A 20,993-nucleotide genomic window follows, 5' to 3' on the forward strand; every position below is an offset into this window, starting at 1 on the left:
TTATTGAATAACATTGAATATTATATATTAGTATTCAAGATTCAACAAAAAACGAAAAATTTGTTTCAACGAACCATGATTTGTTAGTTATTAATGAAGAGACAAATATATAGAAAATTCAAAAGATATGATTATTTAAATAGACACACCTATTAGAACGATATGTTGTGATGAAAAAATATGAATAAAATATAGTAAAAGACACAACTCAATAATGAACAAATACAACTGTTTAAGTTTAAAAAAATAATAATAAAACCATTTTTTACAAAAAGTACTACGAAAGTCGCAACTGTTGTTTGCATTTATTCAGTTTGTTATTATTATTTCTAAATATTAAAATATTTTTTTATCGAAAAGTTACGATAAATAGACGTAACTGTAAATTCTATATTAAGTTGTATTAAATTTCTCTATTGATATATTCATTTCTAAAATTTTAGTTAGATTATAGAATAGCGTTTAATATTAGATATTAATATTCAATTATTTAGATTTAACATAAAATGAAAAATTTGTTTCAACGAACTTGTTAGTTAATGATGAAGAGACAAATATAAATAAAGTTCAAAATGCATGACTATTTAAATAGACACACATATTAGAACGAAAAGTTGTGAAAAAATTATATATAAAATATAGTGAAAAGACACAATCTACCATGAACATATACAACCGTTTGAATTAAAAAAAAAAAAACAAAAAAAAACAATTTTTTTACGAAAAGGTATTACGAAAAGTTGCAATTGTTGTATTTGCACTGATTATACCTATAAACTGCTTTTAAATAGAAGACATCTTTACTACCATATTCAAAAGTCAAATCCAAAAGCTCACTATATAATTCATCTAATTCTTCGAAAAAAACTCTAGGTATTTTCATTAAATTTTTATGTATAAAATTAACTAAAATTTGTAAATTAGATTCATCATTCCAAAAATCTTTTGTTAAATCAAAAATTGGAAGAATTTAGAGAGCTGTAAAAACCATTGAGATTGAAATTTTAAATTATTTTGTATCATGGCAAAAAAATGAAAACAGTTCAAACAGACAAATATATATAGATTTCAAAAGATACGAATATTCGAATAGACACAACTCTACAATGAACAGTTGCAACTTTACAAAATAAATTGTTACAATGAATAATTGCAACTTTTTGTAAAACATACAATTTAAATTTATTAAATTTCTATATTACTATAATTATTTATAAAATTTTAGTTAGATTATAGAATAACATTGAATATTATATATTAATATTCAAGATTCAACAAAAAATGAAAACTTTGTTTAACGACCGATGATTTGTTAGTTATTAATGAAGAGATAAATATATAGAAAGTTCAAAAGATATGATTATTTAAATAGACACACCTATTAGAACGATAAGTTGTGATGAAAGAATATGAATAAAATATAGTGAAAGACACAACTCTACAATGAACAAATACAACTGTTTGAGTTTTAAAAAATAATAATAAAACCATTTTTTACAAAAGTACTACGAAAAGTTGCAACTGTTGTTCGCATTCATTCATTTTGTAATTATTATTTTTAAATATTAAAATATTTTTTTATCGAAAAGTTACGATAAATAAACGCAACTGTAAATTCTATATTAAGTTGTATTAAATTTCTCTATTGATATAATCATTTCTAAAATTTTAGTTAGATTATAGAATAACGTTGAATATTAGATATTAATATTCAATTATTTAGCATAAAATGGAAAATTTGTTTCTACGAACTTGTTAGTTAATGATGAAGAGACAAATATAAAGAAAGATCAAAAGACATGACTATTTAAATAGATACACCTATTAGAACGAAAAATTGTGAAGAAAAAATATAAATAAAATATAGTGAAAAGACACAACTCTACCATGAACATATACAACCATTTGAATTTTAAAAAACAAATAAAAACATTTTTTTAAGGAAATGTATTACAATAAGTTGCAACTGTTGTATTTGCACTTGATTATACCTATTCAAAATACATCGTTATTACCATATTCAAAAATCAAATCCAAAAGCTCACTATATAATCCATCTAACTCTTCGAAAAAAACTCTAGGTATTTTCATTAAATTTTTATGTATAAAATTAACTAAAAGTTGTAAATTAGATTTATCATTCCAAAAATCTTTTGTTAAATCAAGAATTAGAAGAATTTCTTTACTTTTAAAAGAATGAATGCTAGAGAATAATTTAGAGAGCTGTAAAACCCATTGAGATTGAAATTTTATATTATTTTGTGTCATGGCAAAAAAATGAAAACAGTTCAAACTAACAAATATATATAGATTTCAAAATATATAAATATTTGAATAGACACAACTCTACAATGAACAGTTGCAACTTTACAAAATAAATTGTTACAATGAACAATCGCAACTTTTTGTAAAACATACTATTTAAATTTTCTACAGATTTTTTAGAAAATTATCCAAAAGGTAAGATTGAAAAAACACAACTTTTAGTGGCATTTATTCGGATTGCTATTATATATAGATGAATTTCTTGACTTTTAAAAGAATGAATGTTAGAAAATAATTTAGAATGTAAAAACCGTTACGATTGAAATTTTAGTTGATTTTGTTTTATGGCCAAAAAAATAAAAACAGTTCAAGTAGACAAATATATATATATAGATTTTAAAAGATACGAATGTTTCAATCAACACAACTTTACAGTAAACAGTTGTACCTTTTCATAAATAACTGTTTTAATGATTTATCACGACTTTTCAGAAAATTTCCAAAAGGTAGAATTGAAAAAATACAACTGTTAATCGTATTTTCCAAAAGGTACGATTGAAAAAACACAACTGTTGGTCGCATTTTTCAGGTTGTTATTATTATATAGATTAACATGGAGATAAATGCTTTAATAGAAACATGTTATCAAAAATTTTAATTCAAGATTATAATGATGTAATCAGTTTTGTTTTTTTCGTATGATGTAATCATTATCGATCGACATGAGAGTTGTTTGCAAGATAAGATATTTGTAAAGTCCAACCGACCTCCTAACAAAGCCAAACCGTAAGAGATGAGCTTTGTAGTTGTATTATTTGAGTAGTATATGAAAATATAATTATACTTTTGTATAGATAGATGCACCATTATTTTTGTGGGGGTCTCTCTCTTATGCTTTCGCTTTTCTCTATCTTCGAGTTGTAACTTTGCTAAAATCGTCTCCTCCAAGTTTAACGTTTAGAGAAACAACAAAAACAAATTAAAGACTATTTTGTTTGGTTACAATTCATTCGAGAGTTACTAGTTACTACAACATACAATTACTCATCCGATCATGTCGTGGTTCGTGTTCGTAGCATATTACTAGGTCACATGTTTGTTTTCCACACAAAAATCATCGCTAATCAACCATGGGTTTACCACACAATTTTGTTACTCAAATGCTATAGTCAAGATGACCTCTTCGTGCAAACAAACTCGTAGATTTTCTTTAACCTTCCAGACACGAAACTCTAAGACGTCTTTGAAAACATAAGTAGATCCTATTTTCTTATAAAAACTGCCAAATAGTTGTTACAAAAATTTCATTTAAGATAAAAACAAAATGACAATACATGATGTATAAATAGTCTAATGGTGGAGGAGGCTATCAATATCTCATCCACTCGATAACAGCTCATCACAAACTAAGCAACTACTATTGCTCCCATTAAATTATTAGCAAAGATTCTCATAAACATAAAAGTATTCAAAATGCTATATATAGTTCTTAATTAGCCTACTTATCTATATGTAGATGTTGCTATCAATTTCGTCAACATGTTATTATCAGAATTTGAATTTTTATATAATGGGATGTCTATAGTACTCTAGGATAAATGAAAAGATAAAGATGAAAAGAAAATGATCGGATAATGTCTTTGATCTCGTACATTCATGCACTTTATGATATATCCAACAAAAAGCAAAGCAAAAATCAAATTTATTAGGTCTTTGTGACAAAGAAATAGGCGTTGGGATGTGAAAGGACTCATGACCCACAAGCAACAACAGTTTTATGACACCACATGGTGATGTTTCTGATGAGACCACAAAGAGATAAGGTTTTCTGTTTTTGTGTTGTTTGAGTTTTGGCTATTTACATCACCAAATGTCAAATCCTTTCGAAAATTACAATTTTCATTTTTGGAGGCATTGCTTTAAGGTTTTATCGTTTTAGAAGTTAGGAACTCTTTCACATGTATGACCCACTTCCCATATATGACACTCTTCTCATCTATTTAATTTACTTGTCTAATTAAGCATATTATAGGCTAATCATCAGATTCAAATATAAAGTAAGCCCAATAAAAATAAAAGAATCCAATGATCGAGCTCAATATCCCGTGAAACTATCACTCTGTTGCCCATCATCTAGTGCACATTAAGCAAATTTAAAGTAGAAACGACGAACTCCAAACATATTATGATATTCGTGACTGATGTAAGCGTAACATAGATTCTCGATAATGATGAATTTAAAAGACTTTTCATATACATTTGTGTCATCTTATTTCGCCTTATGCACAAAACCATAGTTATTATTTTTTTTATTATTTTTTTAGTTCAATGAGGTACAATTTATTATTATTTTTTTTTATTATTTTTTATTATTTTTTTATTTTAGGTACAATTTATTTTTATGTACGAATATGTGGTAAAATCGTTTGAATTCGGATTATGACAGTTTGATCCCACCAATTGAATGCAAAACCTTTGAATTGTGCAACCGCAACAAGCTTATTGTTCCTACTATTTCCATATCTCTCATCACAAAAAAATTGTTGTCCGTAACCGCAAAGATCTATCTATTAAGACAAAATTTGAAAATTTATTGGAAACTAGGCTCTCCAATATTGGGCTTCTTTATTAATAACGAGAGAGGCCCTCATTACAGATAGGGCCACGGCACCTATTCGTCGTTTTTGTAAACCCTATAGCTTCTGTTCCAGATCTCAGCAAGAACACAAATTAAAAAATAAAAATAAAAAACCATGGCGACTCCTACTTCTACCTCTAGCCGCTGGTCAGAGCTCCCTGACGACATCTTGAAATCAGTCTTCGAACGTTTGAGGTTTGTTGATTTCCACCGCGCTAAGATCGTGTGTCCGAATTGGTATCTGTGTTCGAAACAAACTTTGCCTAGAAAAAAGACGTCTCCATTGCTGATTATGTTTCCAAAGGGAGGTGAGTGTGCTCTGTACAACCCCGAGGAAGCTAGGGTTTACAAAACGAAGAGAGACTTATCAAAGATTCGATTCTTGGCAAACTCTGGTAACTGGTTCTTGATTCTTGATTCTAAATCCAATCTCTATATCATAGATTTGTTTAGCGAGAAGACGATCAATCTTCCACCTCTAGAGTCGATCAAAGGTGACCAATATAATCTTGAGCGAGTCGGAGATAAAGAATTCAAGGAGGTAGGAATCAGAGAGGTCATTCAAAAATCGAAAAATTTGAGAGGTCTTTTGTGGGTAGACGAGAAGAAGGAAGAGTACGTTGTTGTTTGGTACTTCCACATTAGTCAAAAACATATGATTGAGTATATAGCCGTTTGCAAGAACGGTGAAGATCATTACCGTGAGATACTAACACGCTTGGGGTTACAACAAGTCATATATGATATGGTACTATTACCTTTTGGTGACAGTCTTTACGTCTCAACGACTAATGGTTACGTTCATAAACTTGATTTGTATGGACAAGAAGGTTTATTAGAGGATATATCATTTCTTCGGCCGCCATATCCTTCGAGTGATGATAAAACAGTACTTAGCAATAACATTGCTGTTACAGTATCAGGAGAAGTTTTATTGGTCCAGAGGATCTTTTACCAATTAAAAGGGCAAAACATCTTCCGTCTCTACAAAAAGGATCCTATACATAAAAGGATGCCGCTTGTTAAGGTTGATTCTCTAGGTGATGAGGCCATGCTTCTTGATTTGGGTATCACCGTGCCTGCTGATCGTAACCTTGGTATTGAACCAAACTCTATATATTTCACACGTCATGACCGTGCTTGTAAACGCGGATGGGGAACTTTACACCTGGACATATGTGTGTTCAACCTTGCAACCAAGAAAATCAAATGTTTCCCGTGGCCAAGTCTCTCCAAATTAAAGCTCAAGGATGCTCGATGGTTTCTCCCATCTTGATTTTGTTACAGTTTGGTGTTCTTGAGAGATTTCCACACTTAATTCTCTTCTGTTATTTTATTTTTGTAGTCAGCTTTGAAAACATATTACGGACCTGAATTGAATCGTAATTCTTAGTTGGCAGTCTTCTTGAGATGGTGAGCAAAACCATCATAAAACGCATGTCATATCTCTTGATAGATACTGAGCACGTTATACAAACTTCATAGAAAGTTAATTTTTAAACTAATTAGGTTGTTGCAAGTTGTAAACTTATAACCCAATGTCTCTTTCCAAAAACCGTTACTCGAACCTAGTAAGAAAATTAACCATCTCTTTCAAAACTCTATTTTTCCTTTTGATAACCTTTTTGTGTGTTTTCCTTTTAATTTCTTTGTGAACTTTTTGTTTTTTCCTTTTCAAACCACAACTATTCACACTGCTTTGATGGGTTAAAAAGTGAATAAACGGGCTGGCCCAAAACGATCTCGTTTAAATTAGGGATTTTTTACTTTTCCCAATACGACACTTTTATTCGGCATCTTTCTTTACTTGGAGTCTTGGACGACAAGCAGAGGCAATCAGGCAATTCTGAGTTCTTCGAGCTTCTCTGTGTTTAGGTCCCGAGGTTAGTTTCATTAATTCGTGTATTGATAGTTGGGTTTGTTTTTGTTTCAATAGGAATTACACGTTTGAAGCTTACGTATATATATAACGATTGCGTTACATATTATTTGTTAAAACTCAAGTATATATATGTTGCCATAGTACAAGACTCATGATTCAAATATGTTAAGTAGCGTGATGATCTTTGATTTTAATGGTTCCCTATCCAATTTTGAAGATTACTTTGAATCAGAGCTAATATAATGAAGCTTATATTAGAACGATTACATTCTCTTGCTCGTTTGCTTACTTTTGTTTGCTACTGTGTGACTCATCATATTTAACTTTTGATCAATGTATATTTTTTTAAGGAACAGATAAAAACATGGAGACTCCTAATTCTAGCCACTGGTCGGAGCTTCCTATGGACATATTAACATCTGTGTTCGAACTTCTAAGTTTTGTGGATTTACACCGCGCTAAGATTGTGTGTCTCAATTGGTATTCGTGTTCAAAACAAACGTTGTTCCGTAAAAAAAGACATCCATGGCTGATTCTGTTTCCAAAGAACGATGTTTGTAGTCTGTATAACCCGGATGAAGCTAGGGTTTACAAAACTAAACGAGACTTTTCAGGGATCCGATTCTTGGCAAATTCAGGCAAATGGTTTCTGGTGCTAGATTCTGTTTCAAATCTCTATATCATTGATTTGTTTAGCGAGAAGAGGATTGATCTTCCACCTCTAGAGTCGATAAAGAGGGATCACTATAGTCTTGAACGAGTCGGAGATAATGAATTCAAGGAGGTGGTAGTATTCGGATTCGAACGTCCCTCAATTGCCATCATGAATGCAAAAGATCTAAGAGGTCTTTTGTGGGTAGATGATAAGAAAGAAGAGTATGTTGCAGCGTGGTACTTCAACGAGAGTTACAAGATTCCGATTGATTATATAGGCGTTTGCAAGAACGGGGAAGATCATTACCGTAGGATTCCAACACGCTTGTCTTATCCAGCCATATCTGATATGGTACTCCAGGGTGGTGGTGGTGATAGTCTTTACGTTTCAACGAGTAGTCAATGTATGCAAAAACTGGATTTGTCTGGACAAGAAGGTTTCAAGAATGATGATACCCTTATGCCATTTCATCCGCGTGATCATGTTTATGAAAGAACAGTTAGCTATAACATTGCAGTTACAACATCATCAGGAGAGGTTTTGTTTGTCCAGAGAATCTTTAACGAAACAACAAGGCATAGGATCTTCCGTTTATACAAAAAGGATCCTAATCCAGACCCTGATGCTATTATCAACCACCCGAACCCGCTTGTTGAGGTATATTCTCTAGGTAATGAGGCACTGCTTCTTGATTTGGGCATCACCGTGCCTGCTGACCATACCCTTGGTATCGAACCAAACTCTATCTATTTCACTCGTCATGACCGTGCTTGTAAACGTGTCCGGAAACCTTCATGCCTTGATATCTGTGTGTTCAACCTTGCAACAAAGAACCTCAAACGCTTCCCCGCTCTCTTCAAGTTAAGGCTCACGGATGCTCGATGGTTTCTCCCCTCATGATCTTGATTTGTTTTCCTTCTCTTGTAGAGATCACACTTTTCTCTTCTGTTATATTCTTTTTTAATTTTATGTGTATCGAATCAGCTTTGGAAACATATTCAACACTGGAAACTTTTTCTTTTTGTAGTTTTGTTTTTAATAGTCTAATTTTAATCTAATATAGTTAATTTTGTGTAATTCTAGGTTTCGAATAATTGAATTAGGTTTCGAATAATATGCATGTTAGAAGCTTATACATTGTTAATAAATCTGTTAGATGTGGTATTGTGATTCATGTAATTGAGAGAATACGTTCTTTTCTTTTTTTAATATGTCCTTGGCATTTTTTTTAATCGGGTAGATGCTGTATTGTGATTTTTGGGCAGATTCTTGTTTAATTTTGATGTTCTGTTGCAGGTGTTTTTAACTTGTCTGGTTTGAATTTGACAACGTATAGCTGAAGTGGTGACACCAAAATTTTATATACTCTTAGCTCGTTTTGATTACTTTTGTTATATATTACCTCTGATTGTCTATTTCTCAGTTCTGCAGCTAACCTTTTGATCATTATAAAAAGCATATGGAGACTTTTAATTCTTGCCGCTGGTTGGAGCTCCGTATTGACATCTTGAGATCTGTGTTGGAACGTTTTAGTTTTGTGGATTTTCAGTGTTAATATTCATGTGTTCGAATTGGTATTCGTGTTCCAAACAATCGTTGATCCGAAAAAGCTGATCTCCTTGGCTGATTCTGTTTCCAAGGGATAGTGGTTGGTTGTGATATGTACAACCCGGATGAAGCTAGAATTTACAGAACTAAGAGACTTCTCATAGATTCAATTTTTGACAAACTCTTGGTTCTTGATTCTAAATCCAATCCCCTATAATATTAGGGAAAATTATAAATAAAGGATATTTTTCTAAAAATTTGGCGATCTACACTTTTTTTTTAAGATTGTCAATTGTGACGAAAATGCCCTTACTAATAGAAATAGTGAAGTTTTTAAGAGTTTGAACCAATAAACAAACAGAAAACCCATGTTAATATACAACTGTGTAAAAAAAATTTGAAAAAAAAAATGTTTTGGGTGTCAAAAATTAGTTTGTAAATTGCTGATTTCTGGTCTAAATTGTTTAGAATAGACTTTCTACGATTTTTTCTCTTTCTGAAACATTTAAATTGTTCATTCTACAGTTTGTACATGTTCTACAAAGTTTAGACGGAAAATTTGTTCTAAAAATTTTAGAACCTGAATTTTGTATGTTCTACAAAATTAAGAATATGTATTCTACGTTTTTCTTCATTCTACATCAATTCAGAATTCGTTTTCTACGTTTTACCCTATATACTAAAAGAAGTAGAAGATAAATCATAGAAATTTTATAATTTGTAATCTGTAAACCTTAGAATACCCTAAAAATAGAAAGAAAATAAATTAAATAAGGAAAGTAAATATTTTTTGAATAATCTTAATTTATGGTTACGATTCTGTATTTATTGGTAAGATATGTTCTAATATATTTTAGAATGTGTATTCTTAATTATTTAGAAGAAAAACTATTTAGATATGTTCAAATATATTTTTTATTTTATAATTCACAAGTCACTAGACCAGTAAGAATTGAACACATGTAAAATATTTTATAATTTAATAAAACTAAAAAGTAATTTGAGAAATAAAAAAAACAAAATAAATAAATAAATACACACGTTCTAAACATAACTAGATTTTAAACTTTTACAACAAAATCATACTTCCACGATCACCACTTAATAGCAATCTCTTGATAATTACCTCTGTTAGTTTGTTCTATCATTTATATTTGTGTGATGCATGTCAATTGTATTCGTAGGAAATCAAATACAAACCAAAAATCCTATGTTGGCATAGAACGTTTCTTTTCTATTGGGATATTATTACTATTTAGATATGGTCTAATACATTTTAGAATGTTTTTTTTTCCTTCCCATTTTTTGCAAAATCTACAAATTTATTTTGAATATATAATTGATCAACAAATTTAATCTGAATATATAATTGAGGGTATAATTGACTTTTATTTACACCCTAAAACCTATATTACCAAACTTTTCAAAAAAATGTGTAGATGGCCAAATTTTGAAAAAAACCTCCTTTATTTCTAATTTTCCCATAATATTATAGATTTATTTCGCGAAAAGACGATCCGTCTTCCACCTCTAGAATCAATCAAAGATTACAAATATAATTTTAAGGGCATCTTTACTAGTGTTTTGTAGAGGGTTGTTCTCAATTAAAAAGATAAAAAATATTAAAAATGCATAACTGAGGAAAGAGAAACTAAGAACATGATTACTAGTAGTTACTCTTAACAATACTCTCACTTAAAAATTAAAAAATAATGATACAGCAAATCAAAGAGAGAGAAACGCTTCTCCACTGAGCATCTGAAGCATCGATTGGTATAGCAGTTTATGATTGGCCAATTTCTTTTTTACAGATTTTTATTTAAATATATAATAATATTTAAAGAAAATAATCAAAAAAGATTATTTTGAGTAACCCTCATCGTTACTATCGATGATGATGGTCTAAAGAAAAGAAACGTTGCTTCCTAAAGTACTTAAAGAACTGAATGAGAAACGTTGCTCTTCTTTTCTCTCATTCTTTTTGATTAAATTTTTTTTTATTAATAAAATATTAAATATTTAATTTTAAGCAATTTGAATGAGTTGCTCATGGGTAAATATGATCTAAGTAATCATAGATGGACAAATTTTTAAACATTTATTATTTATTTTCACTTTTCCCATGAAAGTTTATGAACTATATAAAAAACTTCATTTTTTTATCAAATTTTTTTTTTGGCAAAACAAAACGCATCGTCTTAACTCCTAAGCATCTCTCTCTCTACTTAAGGACGAGAAGCAGTCTAGGAAAGACAATTTTGAGTTCTTTGATTATCACTTCATTACAGTAAATTGCGGATTCAGTATCTTATGTGTTTTGAGGTTATTTCCTAGAATTCCAAGGTTAGTTCTTCTCCCAGTTTGTGTTGTTCCTTGGTTTCAATTGATATTTTAGGGTTATCGGTTTTTGCTCGTTTCACTCAGATTTGTGTTTTTGATATTTGATAATTTGTTTCATGCCATTTGAACAAGCTTATACATAGCTATACGAGGGTTTAGAGTTTAGGGCCTCTAGGCTCATGCATAGCGATTCAAAGGTTTAAGGTTTAGGCTAATACATAGCGAGTCCCTTGTTATCAGAGCCGGCCAAGCCAGGCTGGTGCTTGCGGCCGCTATAATAATATTAACTTAATCAGCCCAGTTTTTCCATAGAACGTCATTGGTTTTGCTGGAAACCTATTACTAATATATTGAAAGTGTCATAGGTTCGACTCTCACAAGAGGTGATTGTTACCTTTTTTTTTCTTTTTAAACAAAAAAATCAGCCAAAATTTTTTCCCTGCTTGGAGCCACCAAAATCTTGGCGGCTCTGCTTGTTATTATTGTTAGGAGCGCAAAAATCGAATTGAGAAAATATGCGAATTATATTTAAATTAACGAAATCAGAAACGAATTATAACAGCATAATATAAAGCAGTAAATAAATTACGGAGGCAAGATATGATATCTCTTTCCTTAATTCAATAAATCGGCTGTAAGTGCTTTCGGACAATCACGATTTATGAATCCCAGGATACAACCGATCACGAACTATTACAGTAGCACACCAGTAATAGAACTCAAGCGAACAGATCTACGTTATACTCTCGAGACTACTAAACTAAGAACTTACTTGGACTAAGCAAGAGAGAGGGAGAGAGAGATCTTCAGAGGAAGGAGTGTTTATGTTTTTTTGTGTGAAAAATAATGAGAGGTTATGCCTCTATATATAGTGGAAGGAGGGAGCTCTCAAGAAAATATTCAGTGAATATTCTCGGAGTGCTGCCCAAGTTTGCTTGGAGTTCACACCAAGTCTTTCCAAAAAATTAAATGGGCTTACAACAGTCTCAAGAGCCAAAAAGCCCAAAAATCCAAAAGCCCAAGAGACCACAGCCCGCGTTCGAGACCAGCCCGGCCGGGCCCGGCCCGCCCCGCGTCCGGCCCATCCCGCATCCGTGCTCGGCCCGGTTCTGTTTGGTTCGCGTGTGGGAACCTTCCCTCTTCCTTCTATACACTTTTGAAACTAGAAGAGTGTGAAACTATATATATATATGAGTGAAAAATCAATCATATTTCCGATGTGGGATATTTCCCAAACCATCCCAAGTAGCTCACTTCACACTTTTATTTCTCATTCAAATCAACTCCGTTTTGGACGTATGAGTATACCACCTTGTAGTACTCGTTACCAGCTTTCCATTGCACTATCGACCAGACAATTCCGATCAGCCATTTGGCCGGAATTTGGCCGGAAAGTCACCGGAAAGTCATTGTCCCAAAACCTGCAATTTTCTGAAACTTGTTTCTGAAAATTCAGTTCCAACAATCCCCCACATGAATAGAAATAAGTCTAAACATATGACGACATTGTTGGTTTAAATTGTATAAGTGGAAGTTTGATAGAAGTAAAGAAGAGAGAGTGTGAGAAAATGTGAGATTGTATTAGAATAGATCTTTACATGGTCGGCTAAGAGCCTTAAATAGAAGGAAAACTAGGTCAACTACATACTAAACTCGACAACTTGGTGAGAGTGACACAAAGAGAGAGAACAAGTGAATCCCAAGGTTGATAGCGACCCGTCTTGGTCTCCTAAACGGAAGCACACCCGTGACCTTATCCCCCAACGGCTATAAGGTGCCTTCGAGATCTTTCTTATGGGCTTCTTGATGGACTGGCCTCATATCTACTCCTTATATCACTCGAACTCGGCCTTGTTGATCTCTTGTACGGACGTCCGTACGGACACTCGTACGGACGTGACTTAGGCTGAATGGAACATGGTCAATACTCCCCCTCAAGCTTAGCCAAGTGAAACGGCTAAGCTTGGAACCCGCACAAGACCACCTCGTTAAAAACGTTAACATGGAAAACCACATGGGACAAAACCATGTTAAGGAAAAGAGTGTGATCTCCACGGGTTAGAGGAGTCTTCTCATGGATGTGTAGGGTCTACTAATCCAAGTTTGCTGGAGATGTAATCGCAAATCTGTGAACTAGTAGCCTTTGTGAAGATGTCAGCCAATTGGTCTTTTCTTGGCGTGTGGCACGGCAAGACTACACCCTCTTCAATCTACTCTCGTACCGTATGGCAGTCTACCTCGATGTGTTTGGTTCTTTCATGGAAGACCGAGTTGGTTGCTATGTGTATTGCCGCCTTGTTGTCACAATGCATAGTAATGGGTTTGTCTATCTCCACTCCAAGGTCCTTGAGGAGGCCTTTAAGCCATGTAAGCTCGTTGGTGAGCTTCTTCATGGCCCTATACTCCGATTCGGCACTTGATTGAGACACGACCTTTTGTTTCTTCGATTTCCAAGTAACTAGGTTCCCACCAACAAAGTGCAGTACCCCGTTGTAGACCTCCTATCGGTTGTGTCACCCGCATAGTCTGCGTCGCAATAGCCAACGAGCTTAGTATTGTTGTTCTTCCCCATCCAAATGCCTCGGCCAGGGCTTCCCTTGAGGTAACACAGAATCCTCTCAACCGTGTTCCAATCAAAGTTTGTTGGTGCTTTCATGTGTTGGCTCACTTGATTCACAGCATAGAAAAGATCCGATCGTGTGATGGTAAGATAGATCAACTTCCCCACCAGCCTACAATATCTTCCTACGTCCTCATACGGCTCAGCCAACTTGTTCACCGGCGCATTTGGTGATTTCTTCATCTCCCCCTTTCGCTTGACCTGGTAACCCTATTCAAGTGGTGTGGAGACCGGTTTGACGCCAAGTTTACCAGTTTCCTTTTGCAAGTCCAGCGTATACTTTCGTTGAGAGAGAAACAGTCCTTCCGGTGATCTAGAGATTTCGATCCCAAGGAAATAGTTGAGTTCGCCAAGGTCCTTGATGTCAAAGGCGGAGTGAAGAAGAGCCTTGGTAGTGGAAATTCCGTCGTTATCATCACCTGTGATGATTATGTCATCGACATAGACAAGCACCACCACTCGACCGCCGGCTGTGCAGAAAGTAAACAAGGTGTAGTCCGCTTCCGACCGTCGAAAGCCATTGGTGCGAAGTGTGGAGCTCAGTTTATGATACTACGCCCGAGGGGATTGTTTCAAGCCGTAGATGGCCTTGCGAAGGCGAAGAACTTTGCCCGGAGCAACAATGTGTTCCAAGCCCGGAGGAGGGTGCATATACACTTCTTCTTCAAGCTCCCCCTGAAGGAAGGCGTTCTTGACGTCCATCTGCCAAAGATCCCACGAGAGGTTTGTAGCGAGAGAAAGGACCACTCGAACGGTGTGGAGCTTGGCGACCGGGGCAAACGTGTCCGTGTAATCGGCACCATAGGTTTGTGTAAAGTCACGAGCAACAAGGCGAGCCTTGTAGCGTTCCACATCACCATTGCTCAAATACTTAATCGTGAAGACCCACTTCGAGCTGACCGCCTTCTTCCCCTTTGGGAGATCATATTCGTCCCAAGTATGATTCCGAATCATGGCATCGATCTCATCATCAACAGCCGCTAACCATTCCTTGTGTTCTTTGGCTTCATCGTAGGTTTGAGGAACAAACTGGGCATCGATCTTGGTAAGGAAGGCGGCATGGTCTTGAGGAACAAGGTCAAGCGAACACACAGCTTGAATTGGATGAGCCACTGCCTGATTATTGTAGTAAACCCGTTTTTCCTTCCACGTCGACGGATGAAATTTTAGACGTGCACTTCGCCGAGGGAGAACAACCGCAGATTCCTGTGGCTGGACATCGGTGGCAGCCATGGGATGGTCATTGTCTACATGTTCCGGCACGGCATGAGGTTCATCGGTAGGAAGAGCAAGCGGCTCAGAGGCATTTTCTTGATCTTCCTCGTCTACTGGTGGTATAGAGTCACGTTCGGTTCATGCGGAGTCGGAGCAGGACGAACTTGGTCCGTTTGATTCGATGGTGTTGTGATGCCGAGATGATTCAAGAGAAACCGTAGGTTGGTTGCACGATCGGAGTTGGATTGGGAGAGATCCTTGAGGCTGTCCCAGTCCTTTGTCGCATAGTATCCTTGGTGTTCAAGGAACTTCACGTCTCGGGAGATATGTAAGCGGCCAGTAGCTGGATCATAGCACTTATAGCCCTTATGACTCGTTGAGTAGCAAATGAACATACATTTGGTGCTTTTGGCGTCGAGCTTAGTCCGTTGTTCCCCTGGAACCAAAACAAATCACACACACCCGAAAACGCGTAAGTGGTCCAAAGAGGGTTTAAATTGGTTGTGTACCTCATATGGGGATTTTTCTTGTAAAACTTTAGTAGGAGTCCTATTGATCAGATAGCAAGCCATCATTACATCATCTCCCCAGAACCGTTTGGTGACATTGGTTTGGAACATCATCGACCTCGCCACTTCCATAAGGTGCCGGTTCTTCCTCTCGGCCACACCGTTTTGTTGGGGCGTATAGGGACAACTAGTTTGTTGGAGAATGCCATGTTTGGATAGATGAGCCTTAAGCTTGTGGCTTGTGTACTCTCCTCCATTGTCAGACCTTAGTACCTTTATTTTTGCATTGAAATGATTAGTGACATAATTCTGAAAATTAACAAATGCATCATAGACTCTATCCTTAGATGGTAACAAGGTAAGCCAAGTATACTTTGATTTTTCATCAATAAAAGTCACAAAATACTTGTTATTGTCTCTTGATAAGCATGGTGAAGTCCAAACATCAGAATGCACTAAATCAAAACAATGTTCATAAATAGTAGTTGATTTAGGAAAAATAGACTTGCAATGTTTACCAAGGATACAAGGTTCACAAGTTGAATTATCAAAAGAAACATTAGGCAACATTAATTCAAAAGCTCTAGAGTGAGGGTGGCCTAGTCTAGCATGCCACACATCACTTGAAATACTACTAAGATCCGATATAAAAGAAAACATATTAGGTGGACTTGATGAGGTTTTCTCTAGGACATAGAGATCTCCCTTAGCATCTCCTCCTCCAAGAACCTTTCCAGTCTCAATATCCTGAAAATGCACACTGTTAGGACCAAAGATAGTATAACAATTTAAATCAGTTGTAGCTCGCTTAACCGATAAGAGATTAGAGGTGAATGTGGGCATAAAGAAGGCTTTTGAGTTCTTATCAAACAATTTCAAGTCTCCTACACCCTTAACTGGTATTCTATCCCCATTTGCAATAATAACATTTCCTACAGCCGGTTTTATGTTGTGTATAAGGCTAGGGTTACTTATCATGTGATGAGAAGCACCCGAGTCTACAACAAGTGTTTTACTAGGCTGTGAGGCAAAGAAAGTGGTACCAGAATCCTTTAAAGCGGCAATGGATTTGATGAGGGCCTCCAAGTCGGATTTCCTCACAAGATCCCCAAACGAAGCCGCCATAGCCGTAGCCGCTGCACCGCCTTGGTTTGCCGCACCGGAACCTTGACCACTCGATCCTTCATGCGAGAGATGCGCCTTGAACTTAGCCGGCTTGAGGTGAGGGTGGAGAATCCAACACTTGTCCTTCATGTGTCCCTTCTTCTTGCATTGGTCGCACACCATCACTCTCCGGTCATCGTGCTTGTAGACACCTTTTTTTGCGGTAGCCAAGTCTTCCTTTCCACAAAAGAGACCAAGGGAGCCTTGTTCCTTTTGCACTTGAGAACACACGTCTTCAAGTGTAGGCAACTTGTCTCCACGGAGGATATGCTTGATCAGGTCATTGAACGTTGGGTTGAGGGTGAGCAAGAGGCCAAACACCTTGTCTTGCTCCTTTCGTTCGTTGAGGATAGCCGGATCGATTGTACTTGGTCGAAGCATCTTAAGCTCGGCCCATAACGACCTAAACTTCCTAAAATGCTTTGTGAACTCCAAATCTTCTTGATGGAGAATGTTAATCGCCTTCTTAACTTCAAACACACGAGTCAAGTTGGTCACGTTCCCATAAACGTTCGCCAGCGTCTCCCATAACTCCTTGGCCGTCTCACAATACGAGTAGGCCTCAAGGATAGGTGCGTCTAACAAATTTTGGAGAATGGCAAGCACGGTCTGATCTTCTTGGAACCACTTGACTTCCTTCTCTAGATCAGCCTCCTTGTCTTCTTCCGTTTCCACCTTACCGTCCTCCTTAGTGGCTTTCTTGGGGAGTTGGTCCGTTTTGACGTGGATCCAAAGTCCTCGGCCACTGAGTGCGGTCTTTGTGGTTCTCTTCCACAACAGGTAGTTGGCTCCCTTGAGCACCACCGGGGTCACAATAGGCTTGTTGTTGTCCATTGTCGAGTAGAGTAGAGTAGCGAATAGAATAAAGAGTAGAATAGCGAATAGAATGGTGAGCAGAGTAGATGAGTAGAATAAGGGAGTAGAATACTAAGTAGAATCAAAGAGAATGCTAGAAAAAGAAGAAGAGAAGGTTTATAGAATCATAGATCGATAAACATGCTCTGATACCATGTTGGTTTAAATTGTATAAGCGGAAGTTTGATAGAAGTAAAGAAGAGAGAGTGTGAGAAAATGTGAGATTTTACTAGAATAGATCTTTACATGGTCGGCTAAGAGCCTTAAATAGAAGGAAAACTAGGTCAACTACATAGTAAACTCGACAACTTGGTGAGAGTGACACAAAGAGAGAGAACAAGTGAATCCCAAGGTTGATAGCGACCCGTCTTGGTCTCCTAAACGGAAGCACACCCGTGACCTTATCCCCCAACGGCTATAAGGTGCCTTCGAGATCTTTCTTATGGGCTTCTTGATGGACTGGCCTCATCTCTACTCCTTATATCACTCGAACTCGGCCTTGTTGATCTCTTGTACGGACGTCCGTACGAACACTCGTACGGACGTGACTTAGGCTGAATGGAACATGGTCAGTAGACATAACTAACCCTATAGACTGACACTACTAGCTAGACTAGACAGACCTTCGAGAGTATATGCGAAAACTAACTGTATCTGAGTTGGTGGCGTTTTTCAACCTTGAACCGACTCATTGTTATACCTGTCGAGTTTACTCGGCCAGTTGGTGAACATGATGTCTTGAACCATCCGGATTTGTATGTAAACTTATACAGCAAGCATAACACAGCTTCGTTTTCTCGTAGAACGAGGTTCTCTATTGTGTTCATTGTGGCCTTGAACATGCCTGGTTAATCATGAGTGAACTTGGAGAGTATAGCCTCATATAATCTCCTAGAAACGGCCCGATTTCACACTCACAAGGTGATTTCATAAGCTGCTTGTATTTAAAGAAATATCCTGTAATTATTTCAAATATTTTACAAAGCTACATTTCAAATCATTAAAAGCATATGCTTAACCTCTAACATACAGGAAGCACTTTACATCACTCTAGGAACTGGGAAAAGACAAAAGTCTTCTAGTGCTTGTAGCAGATTCAGCTTGATTTAGTTGTCCCTTTGAACCTAGGTCATGGGGTCTCCAATCTGAGTAGGTGGGGTTACCATCAAACATCCTCTTAAGTCATAGGCTTTAAACCCATTCCTCTTGATGATTTTATAACTTGATCTCGCGCCAAACCTTTTGTAAATGGATCCGCTAGGTTTTCTTTCGTATTGATGTAATCAATCGTAACTACACCAGTTGAGATAAGTTGTCTAACAGTTTTATGTCTCCGTCTGATGTGACGAGATTTGCCATTGTAATGGGTATTCCTTGCCCTGCCCAAAGCCGATTCGCTATCACAGTGTACACGTATTGCAGGCACAGGATTCCCCCACATTGGGATGTCTTCCAAGAAATTACGAAGTGATTCAGCTTCTGACATAGCTATCTCCAAAGCTATGAATTCAGATTCCATAGTTGATTTAGCTGCCAGAGTTTGTTTGGAAGACTTCCAGGACACTGCTGCACCTCCAAGTGTAAAAACATATCCACTTGTGGATTTTGAGTTTCTCGAGTCTGCGATCCAGTTGGCATCACTGTAACCTTCCAAAACTCCGGGTTCTCTACCATAGTGCAAGCCATGATCTTTGGTATAACGTAGATAGTCCAAAACTCTAGCTATAGCCATCCCATGCTTATGTCCTGGATTACTTGTGTGGCGACTAAGTACATTTACAGAGTGCGCTAAATCCGGTCTTGTACAGTTTGTCAAGTACATTAGACTGCCAATTACTCTTGCATACTCCACCTGTTGTACAGGTTCACCAGAATTTTTGGTTAAGTGAATTTGAGGATCCTCTGGAGTTTTTGCAGTCCCATTTGAGTAATGCTTGAATCGATCAAGCACTTTTTCCGCATAGTGGGTTTGAGAAAAGATAAGGTCCTCATCAGTTCTGATGATTTTTATCCCCAAAATTATATCTGCTAAACCCAAGTCCTTCATGTCAAAATTTCTTTTGAGCATGTTTTTCGTTTGAGTTATGATGTCTTTGTTGCTGCCAATAATAAGCATATCATCTACATATAAGCATAACAAAATGTACCCTGATGGAGTAGTTTTGTAGTATATGCATTTGTCACATTCATTAATGCGAAAACCATTAGACATCATCATACTGTCAAACTTCTCATGCCACTGCTTAGGAGCCTGTTTGAGTCCATATAATGACTTCACAAGTTTACACACTTTGTGTTCTTGTCCTGGAATAACAAATCCCTCAGGTTGTTTCATGTAGATTTCCTCTTCTAAATCTCCATGAAGAAAAGCAGTTTTTACATCCATTTGATGGATTTCAAGTTTTCTCAAGGCTGCAATACCTATGAGCATCCTGATCGAAGATAGTCTTGTTACCGGTGAATAGGTATCAAAGAAATCTAAGCCTTCTTTTTGCCGAAATCCTTGCACTACAAGCCTAGCCTTGTACCGTTCAATATCGCCATTTGGTTTTCGTTTTATCGTAAAAATCCATTTACATCCCAAAGGCTTAAATCCTTGTGGTAGATCTGCCATCTCGTAAGTATGATGTTGCATGATAGAGTCTATTTCAGTTTTGACTGCTTCCTTCCAATAAGGTGCATCAGGTGTAGACATAGCTTCTGCGTATGTTCTTGGTAGATTTTCAGCTAGAAATGCCATCATCAGAAAATCATCACCAAACGATTTACTTTTGCGAGCTCGTTTGCTTCTTCTAGGTTCCAGTTCTGATTCTACAGAAGTAGTACTCAAAGTATTGCCAGCTTCCAAAGTCGCTGCATCTCGTTGTTCACGAGTCCGTTTTTGAGTTTTCCTACAGGGAAAAATGTCTTCAAAAAATGAAGCATTTCTTGACTCCATAACTGTATTCACATGGATATCTGGAATATCTGATTTATGAACCAGAAATCGATATGCACTACTGTTATGTGCATATCAGATGAAGATACAGTCTACGGTTTTAGGCCCAATTGTGACCTTTTAGGAGGTGGTACGGCCACTTTTGCTAGACACCCCCACACTTTGAGGTATTTGTACGAAGGTACTGTACCTTTCCAAAGTTCATATGGTGACTTGCCAGTAACCTTATGCTGTATCCTGTTGAGGATGTAATTAGTGGTAAGCAAAGCTTCCCCCCACATGTTCTGGGCTAACCCAGATTCCTGCAACAACGCATTCATCATCTCTTTCAGAGTTCGATTCTTTCGTTCCGCTACTCCGTTAG

The 20,993-nt window shown here is 36.2% G+C and overlaps 2 protein-coding genes across 2 annotated transcripts; both read left to right on the forward strand.

Moving 5' to 3' along the window:
- On the forward strand, nucleotides 4,788-6,341 carry LOC104771007 (F-box protein At5g25290-like). Its single transcript, XM_010495480.2, has one exon. The coding sequence runs from the start codon at nucleotides 5,019-5,021 to the stop codon at nucleotides 6,177-6,179; it is 1,161 nt and encodes a 386-aa protein (XP_010493782.1). The 5' UTR covers nucleotides 4,788-5,018; the 3' UTR covers nucleotides 6,180-6,341.
- Nucleotides 7,150-8,340, forward strand: LOC104772587 (F-box protein At5g25290-like). Its single transcript, XM_010497186.1, has one exon. The coding sequence runs from the start codon at nucleotides 7,150-7,152 to the stop codon at nucleotides 8,338-8,340; it is 1,191 nt and encodes a 396-aa protein (XP_010495488.1).

This window comes from Camelina sativa, chromosome 20 (assembly GCF_000633955.1).
Source record: "Camelina sativa cultivar DH55 chromosome 20, Cs, whole genome shotgun sequence".
In the NCBI taxonomy this organism is placed as follows: Eukaryota; Viridiplantae; Streptophyta; class Magnoliopsida; order Brassicales; family Brassicaceae; genus Camelina; species Camelina sativa.